The sequence below is a fragment of the Jaculus jaculus genome, chromosome 4 (assembly GCF_020740685.1).
Source record: "Jaculus jaculus isolate mJacJac1 chromosome 4, mJacJac1.mat.Y.cur, whole genome shotgun sequence".
NCBI lineage: Eukaryota > Metazoa > Chordata > Mammalia > Rodentia > Dipodidae > Jaculus > Jaculus jaculus.
Genome location: NC_059105.1, coordinates 6,035,443 through 6,057,102, shown reverse-complemented (window position 1 = coordinate 6,057,102; position 21,660 = coordinate 6,035,443). Strand labels below are relative to the sequence as shown.

General features: G+C 47.4%; 1 protein-coding gene across 4 annotated transcripts in view; it reads right to left on the bottom strand.

The window, feature by feature from the left end:
• Window positions 1-21,660, bottom strand: part of Col4a4 (collagen type IV alpha 4 chain) — a 162,523-nt gene that overhangs the window by 91,430 nt on the left and 49,433 nt on the right. For all 4 annotated transcript variants that reach the window (XM_045146847.1, XM_045146846.1, XM_045146845.1 and 1 more), the window contains exons 3-4: window positions 20,105-20,147; window positions 15,061-15,138 (exon numbers count right to left, since the gene is read on the bottom strand). In XM_045146847.1, coding sequence (XP_045002782.1) covers window positions 15,061-15,138; window positions 20,105-20,147 — 121 coding nt within the window. The remainder of the gene's footprint in view (window positions 1-15,060; window positions 15,139-20,104; window positions 20,148-21,660) is intronic.

Sequence of the window (21,660 nt, the reverse complement as noted above, 5' to 3'; positions counted from 1 at the left end):
AAGGTGCTTGCCTGCAAAGCCTCAGGTCCTAGGTTTGATTCCTCAGAACCTATGTGAGCCAAATGTACATGGTGGTGCATGTGTCTGGAGTTCATTTATAGTGGCTAGATATCCTGGTGTGTTCCCTCTCTCTCTCTCTCTCTCTCTCTCTCTCTCTCTCTCTCTCTTCCTTTGTCTCATAAATCAATAAATAAAAATAAAAGAATTCATAAAGAAATTTTACACTCAACTCTAATTCGCACTTGTGCCCATCACCAATGGCATTATTAAAGAAGGTTGTGCTCCAGGGTTTGGTATAGCCAACACAAAAGCTACCCAGGAATAATTGACTTTCAGATGTAATAGCTCTGTGGTTTTTCTTTTTTCAACTGTGTTGTAAGCAAACAAAAAAAATGCCTCTGTGTTTTGTGATTTCCAGTGTAAGACAGTGAAATCACTCAGTGCAGAAATGACAATTAATTGGCTTGACAGTTAAGAAATTTTGGAGTGCCATGGGAAGCCACGAGGGCTTCTCTTTTCCTGACACCAGCTGTCAGGCAGGCTGTTTGTCCCTCACTACAGCCCTGGCTCCTGGGCCAGCTGTACAAATAAAGGTGGAGAAGATCAGAGAAGATACAAAATCACATACCTCCAGTGCCCAGAGGCCAGGGCATTCCTGTAGGACTTTGTCCCTGGTTAACTGACTAAGTCAGGAACACCACTTCACCAGAGTTTAGGGGGAAATTTTACTTGTGTTTTAGAAGAAATCAAAAGATAAAAGAATCTGTATATATATATATATTTTTTTTCTTAAAAACCAAATGTCCAAACCAGTCATTTTGCCCTTGCTATCAGAAGTGTCCAGGAAAGAGAAGCAGTTCAAGTACTGAACTTGCTCGCTCACCCACCTGCCCACCCCAGCACCTCCTCCCTCACCGCCCGCAGCGAGGCACGTAGCGTGCTTGGTTCTTCCCTCCCGACGACAGAAGCAGCCACACCGCGTCCAGGTCACTTGGTGCCACCTGCAGCAGAGGTCTCTCTCTGAACCCTCCTCCCCGAGGCGGGGGCACCGCAGGCATCCGCGAGCCACACGTCACATCGCCGTCGACGCTCCGGTCCCTTCCTGCCTCACCTTTTCGTGTTTGTAAAGCATCTAGATGAGGTCCGGCTCCTCTACATACTTTCTGTATGAAGCAATATCATAAATCCAGCTCACGGCAGACCTCTCTTTTTTTTTTCTTCAGTCCCCACAAGTTAATTTTCTAGAACAAGCTTGATTTTCCAGACACTCCGTCCGATGTCGTCCCCTTAATTCACACTTACCTCGCAGAGCAGAGCGAGTCCCTACCCCAGGCTCCTCCCTCATCCCGGAGAGGGGCTGCTGCTTTTCCTCGGCCACCAAACCCACCACCAGCAGTGAGTCGGGGTGAACACCGCTCCCTCATTCTCCGTGTGTCTGCCGTGTTCATATCTGTCGTCTTGCTCTGAGCTCCATGTCACGTGTTGGCTCGCCTTTGTCCCCCTGCAGAGTCAAGGTCCTGCCATCTCTAGCAGATTACCCAAGCATCAGATTCCTCGTGTCCTTGAGCCTATCCTCCCCCACATGCGGCCCACGTGCAGTCTCCCCTTTCCTGGTCTTTATCTGCACCTCTGAGAGAAGACCATCTCCAGACAGTGACCCAAGGACCATAACAGCGTCCAAGCCACAAAGACCCTGAGCTCTCAGCCCTGACACGGTGCTGAGCTTCTTCACAGTCATAGAAAGCAAAAAGGCGGGCTGGAGAGATAGCTTAGCGGTTAAACGCTTGCCTGTGAAGCCTAAGGACCCCGGTTTGAGGCTCGGTTCCCCAGGTCCCTCGTTAGCCAGATGCACAAGGGGGCGCACGCGTCTGGAGTTCGTTTGCAGTGGCTGGAGGCCCTGGCGCGCCCATTCTCTCTCTTTCTCTCTCTCTCTCTCTCCCTCTCTCTCTCTCTCTCTCTCCCCCTCTCTCTGTCTGTCACTCTCAAATAAATAAATAAAAATAAACAACAAAAAAATTAAAAAAAAAAAAAAAGCAAAACAGGGCTGGAGAGATGGCTTAGCGGTTAAGCGCTTGCCTGTGAAGCCTAAGGACCCCGGTCCGAGGCTCGGTTCCCCAGGTCCCACGTTAGCCAGATGCACAAGGGGGCGCACGCGTCTGGAGTTCGTTTGCAGAGGCTGGGAGCCCTGGCGCGCCCACTCTCCTCTCTTTCTCTCTCTCTCTCTCTCTCTCCCTCTCTCTCTCTCTCCCTCTCTCTCTGTCACTCTCAAATAAATAAATAAAAATAAACAACAACAACAAAAAAAAGCAAAACAGGGCTGGAGAGATGGCTTAGCGGTTAAGCGCTTGCCTGTGAAGCCTAAGGACCCCGGTTTGAGGCTTGGTTCCCCAGGTCCCACGTTAGCCAGATGCACAAGGGGGCGCACGCGTCTGGAGTTCGTTTGCAGAGGCTGGAAGCCCTGGCGCGCCCATTCTCTCTCTCTCCCTCTATCTGTCCTTCTCTCTGTGTCTGTCACTCTCAAATAAATAAATAAATAAATAAATAAATAAATAAATAAATAAATAAATAAATAAATAAGAAAGCAAAAAGGCATCTGGGTATATACATTCACCCTCATAGCCCCAGGGAGGAAGCTGAACCTCTGAAAGATGAAACAAGAGGCTCGAGGCCACACAGGCAATACCTACAGAAGTGGAGGCTTGAACCCAGTTCTTCTGACCTCAGCTCTACCTCAGTCCTAACCAAGCCGACTTTCCTTCAAATGCTCCTGCCTACCTGAAAATGACTGTCACCTAAACACGTGTTCCAGCGATGGTTCATTGCTGCTTTGTGCACACTGCTTAGCATTTGCTGAAGATGGCACCCTCTAGGGGGCGTCATGAGGCCAGAGGTGCGTGGACGTTTTCATTTCCTAGCACTTTGGCCACTTACACTTCTGGATTGGTTAACTTACTAATACATCTGTAGCTAAAATCTACAAAGAGGCATGTTTTGTGTGTGTGTGTGTGTGTGTGTGTGTGTGTGGAAGTATGTTAGTGCAGGTACACAGGCACATGGGCACGTGCGTGTGGAGGCCAGAGATCAGCATCGCGGGTCTTCCTCAGTCTCTCTGCATCTTTTTCTTCGAGACAAGCTCTCTTGCTGAACCTAGAGCTCACTGATTCAGCAAGACGCATTAGCCAGCAAGCCCTAGGAAATCCTCGCTCAGTCTCTGCCCCTCCAGCACGGAGATTACAGGGCTGCGCCACCATTCCAGACATTTTACAAAAGTGCCAGATTGCTTTTTTCTATTTTTTTAATCTTTTTAAAAATATTTTATTTTTATTCATTCATTTATTTGACAGAGAAAGAGGGAGAGAGAGAGAGAATGGGCATGCCTGGGCTTCCAGCCACTGCAAACAAACTCCAGATGCATGCGCCCCCTTGTGCATCTGGCTAACATGGGTCCTGGGGAGTACAACCTGGGTCCTTCGGCTTTGCAGGCAAATGCCTTAACTGTTAAATCGCTCCAGCCCTTGGCGCCAGAGATTTGAATTTCACACCTCATGCACTTTCCCCACTGAGCCATCTCTTCAGCCTGAAACATGATTCGTAATGCATCTCTCCTTTTGCTACATTTCTTTACTCTCTTATTATTCCCATTTTTCATGCTTTCTTCCCTTTTAATGCTGAATTTCAGTTTGGAGGAGAAACCACTAGGCGTCACTATAATATGCAATAAACCCTCAAAAGGGTATAATGTGAATCCTAAATCCTCTCCACAATGCCTCCACGTTACTGGCAGATGTCTGGGCCTCAGGAAAACTTACGAAAGCAAAGCCAATAATGAAAAGGTGTTATTCAGCCCAAGCACCTTGGAGAGCAGTGGCAGTGGCAGTGTTGTCCTGTCCAGTAAGTTGACCGCACTTGCTGCCAACGCGTCCAGTCGGCCCTGGAGTAACGCTAGGCCTGGGGCAGCACAGGGGCCTTTCAGATGTGCCCTTTGCAGGGAACGTGGCGCAGTGGAAAGACCACAAAGAGATGCGGAAGGCAGAGCTTTGCCTCGGGACAGGAAGGTCACCCCTTGGGCCGGCTCCCCGACCCGTTTCTCCCATGTGAACCACAGCCAGCAGCATCCCCTGCTGTGGGGCTCCAGGCAGGTAGATTGGGGCTCCTGAGCTAGCTCCAGGCTGTATCCGCTCACCCTTCCTCCTTCCCCACACCGCTCTCTTGCTGTCCCCGCCCCAGTCCTCCCTATGGTTTTCTTGCCACCTCTGTCTCCTGGTCAGGGGCTCCCTGGCACTCCTGCGGCTGCCCTGACCTCTTCTCACTTCCTTTTGAGACAACTCATACATTTTCATGGGGCCCACTCACCCACAGCCAAACAACCCACCCAAGCCCTCCCCAGGTCAGACCTCGCCTTCTGAGACCTCGTCACATGTCCAAGCACATCTCTGGCTCTGAAAACCCAAAGCTGAATCTGTGGTCCCTGCACAAATATGGTTTCTGGATAATTCTGCCATCCACACAGCGGCTTACCCCTCCACCTGGGGGCAGCGCACAAGGACGGGCACCCACTCAACAGCCCCCGCGAGCTTCCCTCTTGCAGTCAGGCGTCTGCCACCCTACCCACCTCCATGCCAGGACTTCCCACCCAGGTGGTGCAGTGGCCCGTTAGTATGCTTTCCCCGCCTGCCCAGATACGCACGCGGGCCACACAGCTCCCAGAGTGGCCATCACATAACTTCAGTCTGCTCCTCCCCTTCTTAAAATCCTTCAGAGACTTCAAATTATGCTAAACGAGCTGTGTTTGCTTTGTCAACAACGACTCAGGCCACTTTTCTCCTTCCCCACTGTGACCAACCCTCCTCTTGCTGCCTTTCACCCTCCTGACACCCCAGCTTCTTCCTCCCACCACAAGGGTGCTGAGCAGAGGCTTTTCTTTGCTCACCTTGTAGGAGTTAAATGCTGCCCACACAGCACATGTGTGTCTGAGTCTTAATCCCCAAAACTTTGTCCTTTCTGTGGAAAAAGATGTTAGGATCTTGGGAGGTTGCGCTCATCCTGGCTTGTCTGGAGGGGGGCTGGGTGCCCTTGCATATGTCCTCACAGGAAAGATGGGCGGGAGCAGATGAGGCACACTCACATGGAGGACAGAGAGCCGGGCAAAGGGAAAGAGGACACAGGACAGCTGGATATGGCCACCGGTGCCTGCAACCCCAGTCCTGTCTCAAGGACTCTGTCTCAAGAAAATGAAGCAGATGAGAGACAGAGGAGGACACGTGACAGTCTCCTCAAGCTCTGCACATATATGCACAGGCACGTGCGTGCACCTTCACACACAAGCACATACACCACGCACACACCACACCACACACACACACACAAGACACTACACATACTCTTCCCCCACGAAAAGGAAAATAAGAGAAAAGAAAGGAAAGAAGACAGAGGCAGAAGTTGGAGCGATGCAGGCAGAGCTGAGGAATGCCAAGTATTGCTGAGAACCAGACAGAGGTGGAACATGCCAAGAGCAGATTCTCTAGATGGAGCCTGGCAGTGCCAACCCCTTGCCTTTGAGCATCTGGCCTCAAGGGTTTGTTAAAGAATACATTTCTGTTGTAGTAAGCCCCCAAGTCTGTGTTAATTTGTCACTGAAGCCACAAGTAATAATGTGGCCTTTCCCACAGGCTATGTGGGGTGGCTTACCATTCTGTTGGCTGTGAGCTCCAGGGGAAAGCCAGGTTCCCTATGCCCTCTACCCCTCCACACGCAACCATGCAAAACGAGCTCAGGGCACCACACTACCCACCCAGGAATGAGTAAACACCTCTTATCTTGTCTGTTCTCTGAGGCACCCTGAGCACAGTGCGCAGCTCTCATCCGGTACCTACAGGTGGTACCCAGGGGTTGTCTCATCTGCCAGCCCCTGACCCCTGGCTATGGGAGCGTCCTCCTTCATCACCAGGGTCACAAGTTCTGTTGCATGACTCACATGTGTCACTGAAACAACGAAACACTACTGTTACTTTTTTTTTTTAATAATTTTTTTTAATTTTTTTTTATTTATTTATTTGAGAGTGACAGACACAGAGAGAAAGACAGATAGAGGGAGAGAGAGAGAATGGGCGCGCCAGGGCTTCCAGCCTCTGCAAACGAACTCCAGACGCGTGCGCCCCCTTGTGCATCTGGCTAACGTGGGACCTGGGGAACCGAGCCTCGAACCGGGGTCCTTAGGCTTCACAGGCAAGCGCTTAACCACTAAGCCATCTCTCCAGCCCTACTGTTACTTTTAACCATTGTTAAACCACCAGGGCAGAGAAGTGGCAGTTAAGCATGGGGAGACATGGCCATCTGCTTTCCCTTCACTCTTGACAAAATATTGAAAATGGAATTTGAAAGACTTTTTCTTTCCTAAGACCTTATGATTCTGCCGCTGTTATCCCTATGCTGGAGAAGGATTCTCATACTCCCTGCTTCCCATTTTCCTATGGGGAGTAGTTCTATGAAATATGCCTAACTTCTCACTAAGAGCAAACATGCCTCCACAGCAGAACTAACCTTGCTCCTCTGAGTGGAACATAGCCCCACAATTGCTGAGATCTGTACCTGCCTGGCCTGAATTTGCAGAGCTGGGCAGCCATTGCTATGAACTTGAACTGCACATGAGGAGACACAATGCCCTGTTGCTAATTAATGTCACTGTAGGAGATGACTGGCCTAGGCAAATTCGTCACACACTGCCCTCACACCCACGCTGAAACTAGGAGTCTGAGGGCGGTCTTGGTTACTTTAGTGCTACGTGCACACTTGTGCTGGAGCACATGTGACTCCTTTCACATGCACACATGCTAGATGTCAAGAGTGTGCCAGCACACCGGAAGTGATGTGAATTGTCATCACACTGGAAGTGATGTGAGTCACTTGTCATGACACCGGAAGTGATGTGAATTGTCATCACACTGGAAGTGATATGAGTTATGTGTCTTCACACTGGAAGTGATGTGAATTACTTCTCATCATATTAGAAATGATGTGAATCACTGATCACACCAGAAATGATGTGAGTTGTCATCACACTGGAAGTGAAGTGAGTTAATTGTTACCACACCAGAAGTGATGTGAGTTACCTATCAATATACTGGAAGTGATATGAGTTATCAATCACACCAGAAGTGGTATGAGTTATTTGTCAGCACATGGGGAGTGATATGAATTAATTGTCAACATCCTGGAAGTGATGTGAGTTAGTGAACACACCAGAAGTGGTGTGAGTTCCTTGTCAGCACCTGGGGAGAGGTGTGCGTTGGTGCAGACACTGTTCAGATTGATCTGCTACTGCTGCTTCTTCCCATGTTCTGGTTATGAGTAGATTAAAAAAAAAAAAAAGGGTAAACTGATTGGCATAAAGCTTTCTGCTAACACCAGATCTCCCAAGTCCTCCTCAAAACACGTCCTTGTCAGGGCTGAGCAAATGGCCCATTAGGTAAGTGGGTATCCAGCACGCATATTCCAGGTAAGCAGCTGGTCATGGCCACGCATGTCTGTAACTCAGTCCTGTGAAAGGCAGACAGCAGAGAATCACTGTGGCTTGACAATCAGCAAGCTCTGTTTCAAGGAAACACCCAGAAGCATGGGTCAAATGTGTCTGCACACACATGTGCATACATCACACATACACACACACATGGGTATGGTAGGAAAAAAATTAAAAATAAAAATCTTAACTCCCATAAGGCAAATCCTAACCCGAAGGGGATTTTTTTTGTGTGTTTATTGCTTTGTTTTATTTAATTTCTATTTTTGTTAGTATATTTATGTGGGAATGAGTGTGTGTTGAACCTGGGAAACTAGAAATGAGGCTATAAGATGGAGGAAAAAGAGACTCTAAAGGCGGGGTCCCAGGATGCATGAGATACCATACTGCAGAATTATCCCGTCAGCTTTGTAAAAGTGTTCCACCATTCAGAAGCCCTGGTTACTGTCCTGACAAGGAACACTGAACAAGCTAAGCCAACATTTCAACCCTGGAGCCTGGCTGGCTAAATTTATCCAGAAAATATGCATCATTAGAAGACATTGCCTTTTAGAAAAAATCTGTGCCTTGATGCTTTTATAGGACAAATACGTGGTCCAACGCCCACAGTTGCCATTATGAACAGTCCCAGCCCAGCCCCGAATCCTGGCTTACCTGTCCCTGCACCTACGAATGCATCTGAGCTGCAACATCAACTGGGAAGTTTCCAGCCATTAAAAAAGTGAGCCACAGAGTCCTTAGAGAAGGTGTGGGAGGATGACAAAGCAGGGGCAAAGAGCTAAGGAACTGGTGACACCAGCCGTACCAGCTTCCGCTGGTCATGGGAGTTTTGCTCCCATCTAGCAGGGCATCACTGACTTACGTGAACTTGGGAACATAAAACTACTGCTCTGAACCACATACCAAGTTCAGGTTGCACAGCGTTCTAAACACAGCTATGAGAGGGATGAAGCCAGGAAGGCTTAAAACCGTGTGCACAAGTAATTCAAAACTATGAAAACTACGAACAAAAATTGAAATTCCCCCAGTGAATCCTACTGTTTACCAGAGGACCCAGGCTGCTACAAGTGTGAGGAATGAATGGTTAAGACCACAGGAAACACTTTCACTGAACATAGTCCAGGGATTTAATTCTAAAAGGAAAGAGACTCAGCAACCTTTGATTTGGAATTTCAAATAAAAAATTCAAAGTCAAAAGCAATCCTTGAGTTTTTTGCCGTTTCTTCCCATTAAAAAAGCACACACACACAAGGTTTGGTTGATTTTATATCTGCTATACTCCCTTGGATAGTGTAGCAGACAGATTCAGGTTCACCGAGATAAACTTCCAGACCAGGCACAGTTATGGAGGAAGGGATGTATTGAAGCTCCAGATCCAGGGCAAGTTCCATAATGGCAGAAGAAGCTGGCCTGCCTTCACAGGTCCAAGCAGACAGAAAGAAGCACAAGTCTAAAAAGCCAAAAGCTATAAGCCACACAGCACACTTCAGGAACTCCAGCTAGGCACACTTTGCATATCTTTAGATTGAAATCTGAAACCCACCACCACACCTTAAGATTCACCCAGTGGCACTGCCTCCAGCCAGGTGGCTGCAGATGCAAACTACAAACAGTAAAGAACTGAATATATTGGGGGCCATCTATTCAAACCATCACAGATGGTAAAAGTTCGACATCTATATTTTCCTCAACCAACTATGGAAGGTACTTTAATTTTCCTCCTAGTCATTAAAGCCTAGTTCATAAAAGGCCCCATCGGAGTCATAAGGACACTAAATCATCTTCCCTATAAACAAGCAACTACACGGGCCTGCCTCCCTTGACACTGATAAAGAATCACTTTAAATCCTGCCCAATTCTACCTCCCTTGCCTCCTTACAGAAGAATCAAAAGGAAGTGCAGAGAGACTAGAGTCTGGGGCTTGAGTGAGGTGAAGTGGGGACGGCGTCATGCTAAGGCAGAGAGCCAAGGATGGACTCCTTCGGTGGGTGCCCTGAATAAAGTTCATCTGCATCAGCATATTAAAAGGAAGCCAGCGCAGAGCCACAAAGTACTCTACTTCAGTAGTTGTCCTATGAAAATCCTGTCACGCCCACATCCCGTGACCATGCGGTGCAAGTCCTGGGAGGGACAGGTTTCAGCCCTTAAAGGAAACCTTCATCTTCCAGGTGGAGTGCCTCTGAAAATTAGCCATGGGAAGGGTGAGCTCAGGTCTCCTTCCCTCACCCTGAGCTCTGCCCATCCGATTTTGGCAGGGAAATGAACCATGAGAGGTTTCTCACGCCATAGCCCGTATTGCTGCTGGTGTGAGGTGGGAGAGACACTCCCTCCTACCCCTCTCGTCAGGCCTCTCAATCCCGTCCAGGGTAGAATCTGGGCTTTAATCTATGTGCACGCTCGGCCTATAAGCTGCTATCTATTGTGACAAACTCAAAGCTCTGTGTCTGGCAACAAAAGATCCTAGGGTGCCCATATATGCACATGTAAACAAAAAAAGAAAAAGAAAAAGAAACAGGATGACTCCGTGGTTAAAGGTGCTTGCCTGCAAAGCCAGGTTCAGCTCCCCAGTACCCACATACAGCCATGTGTACAAAATGGCACATGCATCTGAAGTGCCCCCATTCCCAAAGGGGGGACCCCAGGTGGACAACTTGAATCACTAGGGCATCCATGATGGGAAAGGAGGCAGGGTGAACCTTCACACTGTGCTCACAACCCCCGTAAGGAGCGCATGTTTGCAATCTGATCGCGAGGGTCAGGCAAGGCCTCACTCAGGCCCATCAGGAGCTATGGACTGGGGAGTTCGGTGACAGAGAAGTGGTGTCCCACTGGGAGAGGCCAAGCGGCTGGGGCCAGCAGGGAGTCAGGGAGAGGGGCTTCAGCCGGGGAGAGCAGCAGGGCGGAAGCGGAAGGCATTCTGGAAAGGGAGGAGCAGTGAGGACATCCAGAATCTCTTCCCAGGACGTAGCTAGGGTCAGAGGGACAGCGAGGATGGCTGTAGTTGGAACCCAATGGCGCTGGACTCCATCTGACATACACTGATGGCCAGGGGACGAGAGAGGACGCTGGACCGCGGGCCTCGGCAGGCACTGTGATGAGCTCGAACTTTGAGGCCCTGAAGGAGCCTGCTTTGGCTCTCTGCCTTATATGCGTGTGTGTCCCCACTTCACCTTGCTCTAGCTAGACTAGTTAAAGTGCTAACCACAGCTAGTCCGAAGCACGGAGCCAGCTTTGCTTGTGAGCAATTGCTTCAGTCGGAGCAGTTCCGACGTGGGGCCTGAGCAAGCTATTCACTCAGCCCACGGGAGAGGAGCAATTTCCATCCCAGGAATGCCCAGGTGTTCCGCAAACAAGCCAGGCAGCCTCAGGGAGACACCTCCAGCCTCTGGAATTCAGCATCTTCATATTTTTATGGCCCACCTGCGTTCAAGAAGTTGGCTAGCTGCTGGGGACCATGGGCCTGCCTCCCCATCCCCTTCTAGTGAGGCACAGTCCCCCTCCCCGTTCTTAGCTGCAACATGTCACCCACACTCGCAGCCCTCACAGACAGAAGCATACTGTTAGGGAAGGCAGAGGTTCCTGGGTGGTATACATAGTCCCCTGGCCACCCAGGATGAGGGACATGCATGCAGCAGAGAGCTGGCAGATGACCTTGGCGGTGGAAAACCACATCATGTGCATGAGCATGCCCTGTGATGATCAAGCAGCCCGTGGAAATACAAGGGCAGGACCCAGGGAGCAAACACACAGAACCGAGGCCGGGTCCCAGGGAGTGCACACCTGAGTCCACAATGTAACTCTAAGCCCAGGTGTTGGAACTTTGGCGTAATCACCTATCCATGCCCATGGAGCAACTGCGGGAGGTGAGGCCAGGCGCGCGGACCTGGTGGCTGGCCCGGCCACACACTAGCAGGTAATTAGAGCTTCGGGGGAGTTGGACGCCGCATGTTGTCAAATGCAAACACAAACGATGACACTTTCCCCACAGAGGCGACCAGGGCTTTGTCCTGAGCACTGCTGGAGTCGGGGATGGATAAGTCTCTGGCAGAGGACCGCGCCCTCCCTGCATTTGCGGTACTGAGTAATGACGCTGGCCTCCACCCACCGGACACCAGCAGTGTTGCTTCCGTCCAAGTGTGATGTCTAAGACGCGTATCGCACTGTTGAATGTCTCCAGATTGGTGGGGAAACAAGTTGTTCCCAGCTGAGTGCCTGCATGAGAGACACCAAGATTTCTGAAGGCACATGATGCCCATGCTTAAACCACTTTAGCCCTGTTTGAATAGGTAAATGAGGTAGCTTCATTGTTTTCCCTACCTTCTCACCACAGAGCCAGACATATCCTCTTTTCTTGGGTCTTAAAAGTGAGATACAGCTGGAGAGATGGCTTGGAGGTTAAGGCGTTTGCCAGCAAAGCCTAGCAACCTGGGTTTTATTTCCCAGTACGCAGGGAAGCCAGATGCATAAAGTGGCACATGTATCTGGAGTTTGCAGTGGCTAGAGGCCCTGACATGTCTGTTCTCACTCCTTCTCCCTTCTCTCTCTCTACTTGCAAATAAGTAAAAATATTTTTTAAAAAACTGAGATGCATAAGGGTGTTTTTCTCCTATTTGCATTCATATCTGGAGTGCTTGTATTAATCTTAAACCAGAGCCAGACTTTTTGGTAAGCAAGTCATATATGTACATGGAAAAGCTGAAATACTTTTTAGGGCTCTAGTTTTCATGTCCTAGCTTTCTTTCCTTGCAAGTTCAGTTTTAAATTGTACAAATATGCAGATAAATTCTGATGGCAGAAGTTCTGTCTGTATTCCTGAAGAAACAAAGCAGGTTGAGTTCAAGGGGAATTGCTGTCATTTACATGTAAGAAGGATGAAGCTTACAGTCAAATAGCTCCATAAAACAAACCACCAGTGTACAACCCACCTGCCGTGTGATGATGGAGCAACGCCATGACAGAAACTTCATTCAAGAAGGCAATGGTTTGCAGAAAAGTCTGATCACCAATGGATTGTGACTTCTGGGTGTCACATCCATCCCTGTGAGGTTGAAATGGACTGAATGTTCATATGCCTTCCAGAGATCCTAAGCCAGAGTACAGTAGGAGGATGAGATGGGATGGATGGAAGGTAACTTGATCACCATCAGAATTTCTCATGGATAGGACTGGAGCTCTTGTAAGAAGATCCCAGAGAGTTCTCTCCCCTTGTGAGGGAGGACACAGTGAGAAGACCCCATCTGCAAACCGCAGCACCTATCGGCTTGACCGTGGCCTCCCCAGCCCCCAGACCTGTGTGAAACTGGTCTCTGTTATCTCAGTCCCCTGTCCGTACTAGTCTTGATGATTCAAAAGAATCACCAGCGTGACCCAAGCTTGTCCAAAGCTTTGGAACACGCTCAACCCTAACCCTTCCTGCAAGGCTGGGAGAGTCTTTAAAAACCTTTTTTATTTTTAGCTGACATATTTGCATGTTTAAGGAGTATGGGGTAATATTTCAATACATGTCTGCAGAAATCACGAATGTATTTTCGAGTATGTTCATTAGTACGTGTGGTGGTGGTGTGTGTGTGTGTGTGTGTATGTGTGTGTGTGTGGTGCATACAAAAGTGCACAGATGTGTGTGCCTCGTGTGTATACATGTGGAGCTGTGAGGAGAACACTGGATGTCCTCTGCTCACTGCTCTGCCACTTGTTATTGGAGACAGAGTCTTTCTCCGGACCTGTAGCTGTGAGGGCGGGGTCCTCCCCCATCAGTCTGGCTGGCCAGCGAGCCCCAGAGATTCTCCAGTCTCTGCTCCCCACAGGACTGGGGTTCCAGGTGTCCATGGCCACACCAAGCTATATATACATATGGGGGAAGCAAACTCAAGGAGAATCAGGCCATCATGCTTGCACGGCAAATGCTCTAACCCTCTGAGCCATCTTCCCAGCCCACAAGTATATTTTTAGTCAAACAATCATTGTATCTAATATTTGGAACTAATGAATTGATGGCTGCAAGCTGCTGCTGTCCGAGTACAGGGGAGACGGTTGTGAAAGCTCCTGGGACCTGAAGGACAGTAGTCAGGAGGGACCCTGGGCTCCACAGAACACATAACAGCCTATTGTGAAGCAATTCTGGGTACACTGAGCTAGAAACTGACCAACACACTTACACTTTCTGCATACCAAGGTTGGTGTGTGCAAGAAGGTTGTTGTAAGGAGCCACCGAGCCACAGCGTCCTAAGCACATAGAATTTTCCCTAATATATTCAGTGTGTGACATATGTAGCCAGCACCTTGATTAGAATGCTATTTCAAAGATTGTGATGGGTGCTATCTATGAAAGACTCATTATGGTGAAATATCTAGAAAGATGACTTCAAAATAAATAAAATTAAACATTACTTTTTTTCTACTCTAAGTCATTCTTAGAGCCTTTAAAACACTGACATGTTGGGCTGGAGAGATGGCTTAACAGTTAAGCCCTTGCCTGTGAAGCGTAAGGACCCCAGTTCGAGGCTCTATTCCCTAGGACCCACATAAGCCAGATGCACAAGGTGGCACATGCATCTGGAATTTGTTTGCAGTGGCTGGAGGCCCTGGTGTGCCCATTCTCTCTCTCTCTCTGCTTCATTCTCTGTCTGTCACTCTCAAATAAATAAATATAAATAAACCAAAATAAAATTTAAAAACCACTGACATGTTACCTGCACAAGGCCAACATTCCATTCTGAATGGTAGAGGGTGGAATAAGGCCTCTATCACTCCCCAAGAAATTGTTGAAAATTAATGGTTGCAGAGGAGTTGAAGTTTTTTTTTTTTTTTTTTTTTTTAGTATTTTATTTTTTATTTATTTATGACACAGAGAGAGAGAATGGGCACAGCAGGGCCTCTAGCCACTGCAAACAAACTCCAGATGAATGCACCACCATGTGCATCTGGCTTACGTGGGATCTGTAGAATCAAACCTGTGTCCTTAGTTTTCACAGGCAACCACTTTAACCACTAAGCCTGCTCTCCAGCCTGAGTTGGAGATATTTTTATCAGTGGTGCAGCTCTGGTAAATAATCCCCCACCCATGCTCAGTTGGGCCACCCTGATTAAAGCTCTGTGGATCCCACACACAAGACATGGTAGACTTCAAAGTAGAAGACAGACTGGAGGGGGAGACGTGTCTTGTTGAGAGGGGAGGGGACAAAGGGAGATAATGGGGGAGGATTGTGATCAAAACACATTATATACCCATACAAACATTATCAACAAAAGTTCAAAGCACTGACGCATCAGAAAGGAGAAGATCTAGTAAGCACCACGAGATCCCAGGGTGCACTCTTCAGAGCATAAACAAGGAGACTCGTGTTGTGTAAAACCGAGGTGGCCTGCTGCGCAGGCTTGACACATTGCGTGCACTCACTGTGCCCCTCGTACAAATGCGAAGGGCTTTCACTGTAGAAGACAAGCAGGACTGACTGCCGTCACGACTGAGACTCTGAGGCCGCTTAATATCCACAGCGGTTCAGAAAGACTCACCCAGCGTCTGTGTGGAGTTTTCCCTCACTTACCCGAGATCCCTTTTCAGGAAAGCAGTGACAGACAGAGCAGTTTCTTCCTCCACAGGCGCTGCTGTATTTCTTGCCACTCTGCAAAGTGAAGAAGCTGGTTCAGTTCCTCAGCCCTCCGCGCTCAGCTGAGCCCCGGAGCAATAGAACAAGTTTGGCCTTGCCTGGCACGTGCCAGTCTCTCCAGAGCCCTTGTGGGTCCACAAAAAGCAAAGACTCATTCATTCCTTCTGAGATAGGTTCTCACTATGCAGCCAGCCTGGCCTCCAACTCACGATCCTCCTGCCTCTCAGCCTCCCAAATGCTGGGATTACGGGTGTGCGCCATTGCACCTGGCTGCCAAGAATGGGGTTTGTTCATAAAAGGTCAAAGCATCTGATCGGGGGTTTAATCATAAGGAAGGTGGATGATACGAGACAGAAGCTTCTAACATCAAGGACTCTGGGGAAAAAGCATCATCCTTCTGAAGCCACTTGGGCCAAAATTGTCTAACTGCTCCCTTCAGTAGAACTTATTACTCAGTTGTGAACAGCGTGAGAGTGTAAACGGTGCAGTTAGACAAACCATTCCCACGATGGAGTCTCCTTTGGATGAAATGCTTGACATTTTCTCCAAGGCGTTCTTGCTGTGCCTCCATACCAGCCAGGGTATCCATCCCTCACCAAGTCCTTCCCAGACCAATTCTCCAGGCAGTCTCATGTTTCAGATTTAAATCTTTCTTTGTGAAATTGGCTGAGTCAGAACCATTCCTCTAACACCCTTAATCTGAATCATTTAGGCCTACTTACAGTTGACTTTTTCCTTCAGTTCTCTCTAGAGTCAATACACACTCAAGCACACGTGCATGTATCCATTCTATGGGAAGAAATACCTCTTTGTCCTCAAATATCCTTATTCTGTATGTCCAGAAGCACAGAGACTTTAATACAAAAATGTAATCAAGTATAAGTATTTCAAGCTGGAGAGATGGCTTAGCTGTTAAGGTGCTTGCCTACAAAGCCAAAGGGCCCAGGTTCGATTCCCCAGTACTCACACAGCCAGATGCCCTGGCACACCCATTCTTTCTCTCTCTCCCTCTCTCTGACTTTCTCTCTTTCAAATAAATAAATAAAAATTTAAAAAATAAGTAAAAAATAAGTGACAAATAATTTCTCTCTTTCAAATAAATAAATAAAAATTTAAAAAATAAGTAAAAAATAAGTGACAAATAATGGCCTGAAGCAGTTGCCTTCACGCACATGCTGCACTGTAGTCCAGACGGAGAAGGGATTTGGGTGCTGGGAGCTGAGAGCAGGAACAGGAATGTAAAGCAGAAAGCAAAGACGGGTCATTCAGTCCTACCTCACTGCCTATTTCTATCACTGAGGCATCTGAAGATTATGGCCCAGCCTTTGGACTAATGTAGAATGAGAAAAATACATGACCCCTAGCCTATAATCCCCACATTGGGGAAGTGGAAAGACAGGAGGCTCCCTGTGAGTTAAAGACTAGCCTGGGCTACACAGGCAGTTAGAGGCCAGCCTCAATATTATGGGATCTGTCAGAAAAAGGGAAGGAGGGACAGTGAAAAGATGGACTGAGGGAAGAAAGGAAGAAGGGAGGGAAGGAAGGAAGGAAAGAAAGAAAGGAACTGTGATCATATTTAAAGTTCTAATGGAAGGCACTTATACAGATAGATGTATAACATCTATGTAATATGTACATATGAATAAATATATAAATACACATGAATACATGCATGTTTATATAGATCAAAAGAAGTAAAGGCATTTATTCATTTTTTTTAAATCACACAATTTAGATCTCTTTTTTGCAGGGTGGGGAAACATGCTCAGACAATATCTAAAAGAAAATACCTTGAAGAGTGGAAAAGATACCTTATAAAAGTAAACAAGAACTTAAACTTCACAACAGCCAAGCAATTAGATAATTTAAGTTAAAAATAATTTGAGTGCTGGAGAGATTGCTTAGTGGTTAAGGCACTTGTCTGCAAAGCCTGAGGACCCAGGTTTAATTTCCCAGGACCCACGTAAGCCAGATGCACAAGGTAGCACATATATCTGGAGTTCATTTGCAGTGGCCAGAGGCCCTGTTGTACCCATTCTTTCTCCCTCTCTCTCTCTCTTGCAAGTAAATAAATAAAATGTTTTTTAAAAATGAGCACTGCATTTGAATGCCAGAGATGCAAGATCCTTGAGTTTTGAAGGACATTTTTATTTATGAACACATAAATTCAAAATCATGATAAGATTAAGAGATGTTAAATGTCCAGGGCAGGTTGGGAAGCATGTAAGCACTTCGGCAGCTCTCTGAGCAGCTGGACATAATCAAAGTCAAGACTTACTACTTTTTCTACTGACATATCAAAATAACCAGAGCAAAATAAGGAGTTGGTCAGATGCCCATAGTGAAGGCAGCTTATTTCTTTGATATTTACTTGTTCTTGCCAAGGATCACTGATATAATTATAACAAGATTATGTTTCAGGGAAGAGTCATTTCCAAATAGATTAACAGATTCTAATAAAGAAACAGACACCTAAAAACCAAAGGGGCAAATATATAGACAAAAAGTCTGTAATGAAAAAAACAGGTTTGAAAACCAAGTGACAAAGACCGGGACAGTATCCTGGGCAAATGGGTGTTTACAGCATGAGCCCCATATGTGGGACGTCCACCTGCACTCTCAGGAGACAACACTACTTTCCAGAGGAAAACAAAAGAAGCCACTCTCTCCATCTCAGGTGTCATAAAACTAATATTTGTTGCATAGAAAGTTAAAGAAAATAAGTAACTTATTAATTTCTAGAAATTAATCATTTGTTCTGTTTTGTATCTCTTTCTTTTTTGTTAGTTTTATTTTATTTTATTTTATTTTTTGAGAGAGAGAGGAGAGAATGGGCACGACAGGGCGGCTCACTGTGAACCAACTCCAGATGCGTGCGCCCCTTGTGGCGCAGGTGCAGCATTGCGCTCTTGTGTCGCTGCATGTGGCTGCGGGGAACTGGAAATTCAAACATGCATTCTTAGGCTTCGCAGGTCAGCGCCTTAACCGCTATGCAATCTTTCCAGTCCAATCTCTCCCTCTCCCTCTCCCTCTCCCTCTCCCTCTCCCTCTCCCTCTCCCTCTCCCTCTCCCTCTCCCTCTCCCTCTCCCTCTCCCTCTCCCTCTCCCTCTCCCTCTCCCTCTCCCTCTCCCTCTCCCTCTCCCTCTCCCTCTCCCTCTCCCTCTCCCTCTCCCTCTCCCTCTCCCTCTCCCTCTCCCTCTCCCTCTCCCTCTCCCTCTCCCTCTCCCTCTCCCTCTCCCTCTCCCTCTCCCTCTCCCTCTCCCTCTCCCTCTCCCTCTCCCTCTCCCTCTCCCTCTCCCTCTCCCTCTCCCTCTCCCTCTCCCTCTCCCTCTCCCTCTCTTTCTTGGTAAGGCAAATAATATAGCTACAAGAACAAAAATTCAAATAGTGCAAAAAGCATAGCAGAAAAAGACATTTTCTCTTCCACAAGCATGCACATACAGACAACCATGAGCACAAATGCACGTGCGCGCACACACTTTCAGAGATGGTGGGCCTGCCTCATTGTTATCCAGATGGTGCGCAGCATGGCACCTTGCTATTTTCACATAATCACATGTAGTCAAAATCATTCTGACATAATCTTTACAGCTGACCAGTCACGTAGTACCAGAGCTTGTCAAATCACTCCCTGTGATAAATCTGTATCACTCCTTTCTTTAGCTATTAAACACATCCCTGCAAATGACATTCTTGTGCACTCATCTTCACGCAGCTCTAAAAGGATGCATTCCCGCGTCAAGAGGAAAGGTCTTTAAGATCCAAGTGGCTAATATAACTCTCCTTCTGCAGATGTGCATCAGTCTGTACTTTCCTCTTGTGATCCGGCCAGCCAGCTCCGGGATGGAAGCTCTAGAATCTGCACCCCACAAGCGGAGGGGGGGGGTGCCCAGGGTGGGACCATTGCTGGCCCAGGAATTATATCCATTTGTATGACATACAAGAGCAGAGGACATGAAATTCAGAATTATGTAGTCTTTTTTAAAGTGTTTTTGTTTGTTTATTTATTTGAAAGTCACAGACAGAGAAAGAGGCAGAGAGAGAGAGAGAGATAGAAAATGGATGCACCAGGGCTTCCAGCCACTGCAAATTAACTCCAGACGCATGCGCCCCCTTGTGCATCTGGCTAACGTGGGCCCTGGGGAATTGAGCCTCGAATGGGAGTCCTTGGGCTTGACAGGCAAGAGCTTAACCGCTAAGCCATCTCTCCAGCCCTTTTTTTAAATGTAGTCTTTTATAAGAGAAAATAAAGGAATGTAATTCAAAACTAATCTTGGAAAAGCTGGGCAAGATAAATAGTAAAATGTACCACAGGCTATGCTCACAAAGCATATAAACTAGAATGGGCAAGTCTTACCCTCATTGCTTAGCATGAAGAACCTGGGTCTTAGAGTCAAGATGAATCACTGGCAGAGCCAAGACTCAAGGGCTTCCCATTCCTTGACCCTAGGCTTTCTGCTGGAGCTTGTGGGAAGAAAATAGGTAATTTTCTATTTTCATTTGCTTTGAAAGGGCTGTCATAATTAGTCAGGGAGGTTGAGCTGGGTAGGTGGACATTCAGTGACTCAAGACCAGCCTGAGTTACAGGCAGTTCCCTGAAACCTCTGAGGCTGGGTTCAGTAACAACTCTTTAATGAAGAACAGGGGAAAGAAGGCACATTACAGGATGACCTATGTGTTTCCTGCTCCAGAACTGAAATGTTCAAGTCAATCTTTCATTCGTGATTTAATCTAAAATGGTTCAGCACATTCTTTTCTGACTTCAATAGAAACAATTCAACAACAGGTTGTGGTCCTTTAAAAATAAAGACATCTCCAACACCCCGGCAATTATGCAAGCCACTTCTACTACAAAATCCCAAATATGCCTTAGACCTTACTTGCTTGAAACACAACAACAACAACAACAAATCACACACCTCAACAGAGCATGCATTCCACAAGGGGATTTTCCATGTGTAATTAAATTATCATACTTACCCCATATACGTGTTGTATAGAAAAGAGAATAAGTACGAGTGACCTATGGAAAAACAAAAAATATAGACTAATTGAAACTGCTCATTTTCATGTGAAACAACCTAAAAGGGTGACAGCATTGATTCCAGAAATCCTCTTTTCTTTTTTTTTAAATTTTTGTTTAATTTTATTTATTTATTTGAGAATGACAGACAGAGAGAGAAAGAGGCAGATGGAGAGAGAGAATGGGTGCGCCAGGGCCTCCAGCCACTGCAAACGAACTCCAGGCGTGTGTGCCCTCTTGTGCATCTGGCTAACGTGGGTCCTGGGGAATTGGGCCTTGAACCAGGGTCCTTAGGCTTCATAGGCAAGTGCTTAACCACTAAGCCATCTCTTCAGCCCTAGAAATCCTCTTTTCATTTCTGATAGGCTTCTACCACCCCACTGACTGGTCTTCTCTATAGCTGTCACCATCATCTCTTGTCTTTTTAATCCGTCACGGAAGACATACTGAAGGTCGTCAGGGTGAGCCTCACAGTGCTGGAGATTATGAGGCTTAGACCTGCATGGACGGGCGAGTGGAGGGAGCTAAGATGACTCGTGAAAGCCAGGGGAAAGAGGGAGGCACGCACCGTGGTCAGGCTCACTGCCGAGACCAGTGTCTCCTGGAGGTCCTTAACGGGCTCCAGTGCAAGGACTGGGTGGAGGAAAGACACCGAGCTGACCTGGGACGATGGCCCAGGGGGAACTGGAAATGGTACAGAACCACACGGAAGAGTATGGTGTACCAGAGCCAAAGCCCTCGTGGGGTACCGACCCTATTACCAACAATTTGTAACAGAGAAGGGATGCAATCACAAAAGGCCACACCTGCTTGCCAATGCTTCTGTTTGTCAATGACCTTCCGTGCACATCACCCAACTTGCTCCTGGAACAGCTGGGCTGGCACTGGTGCCCTGGCTGTCCCCGCACTGAACGGGTGCAGGCCTTGGACCTGGTTCTGTGAGGAGCCTTTGTCCTCCAGAATCAGGTGCTGAGCGAACCTTCTTTCTCTGCCCCGCAGTCCTTTCTCTTGGGCTGGACAGATGCTGCAGTTATTGTAAAGCCATGCATCTTGGTGTGACTCTGACCAGGAGAGGGAAGTGGGGTGGGGGGTGGAGTGGGGAAGGTACAGCCTATATTTTCTTATTTTCTGGCTTCTTTTTGAAATTCCCCTTCTCCTGGTCATTCTATTGAAATTCATGGTGTTTGCAATACAGGCCACACTATTTTGATATCCAACAAATTAAAATAAAAATGTGGAGGTGTTATGCACAGAAAGCAAGCCATTTTAAATCAAGAACTTAGAACTGTTGCCTGTTGAATCAGGCACTGTCATGTGGGAATGTGTAAATAGGGTATGTTTCACTCTGAGTCTGTTTTCAGAGAACTTTGACTGAGGTGGAAGATCTGCCCTGATGATGGGTAACGCTGTACCTTAGGCTGGGGTCCCAGACCGAATAAAAAGGTGGAGAAGAAGGAAACCAGCTGAACACCAGCTTCTTTCCCCCAACTTCTCTCTCCCCCCTCTCTCTCTT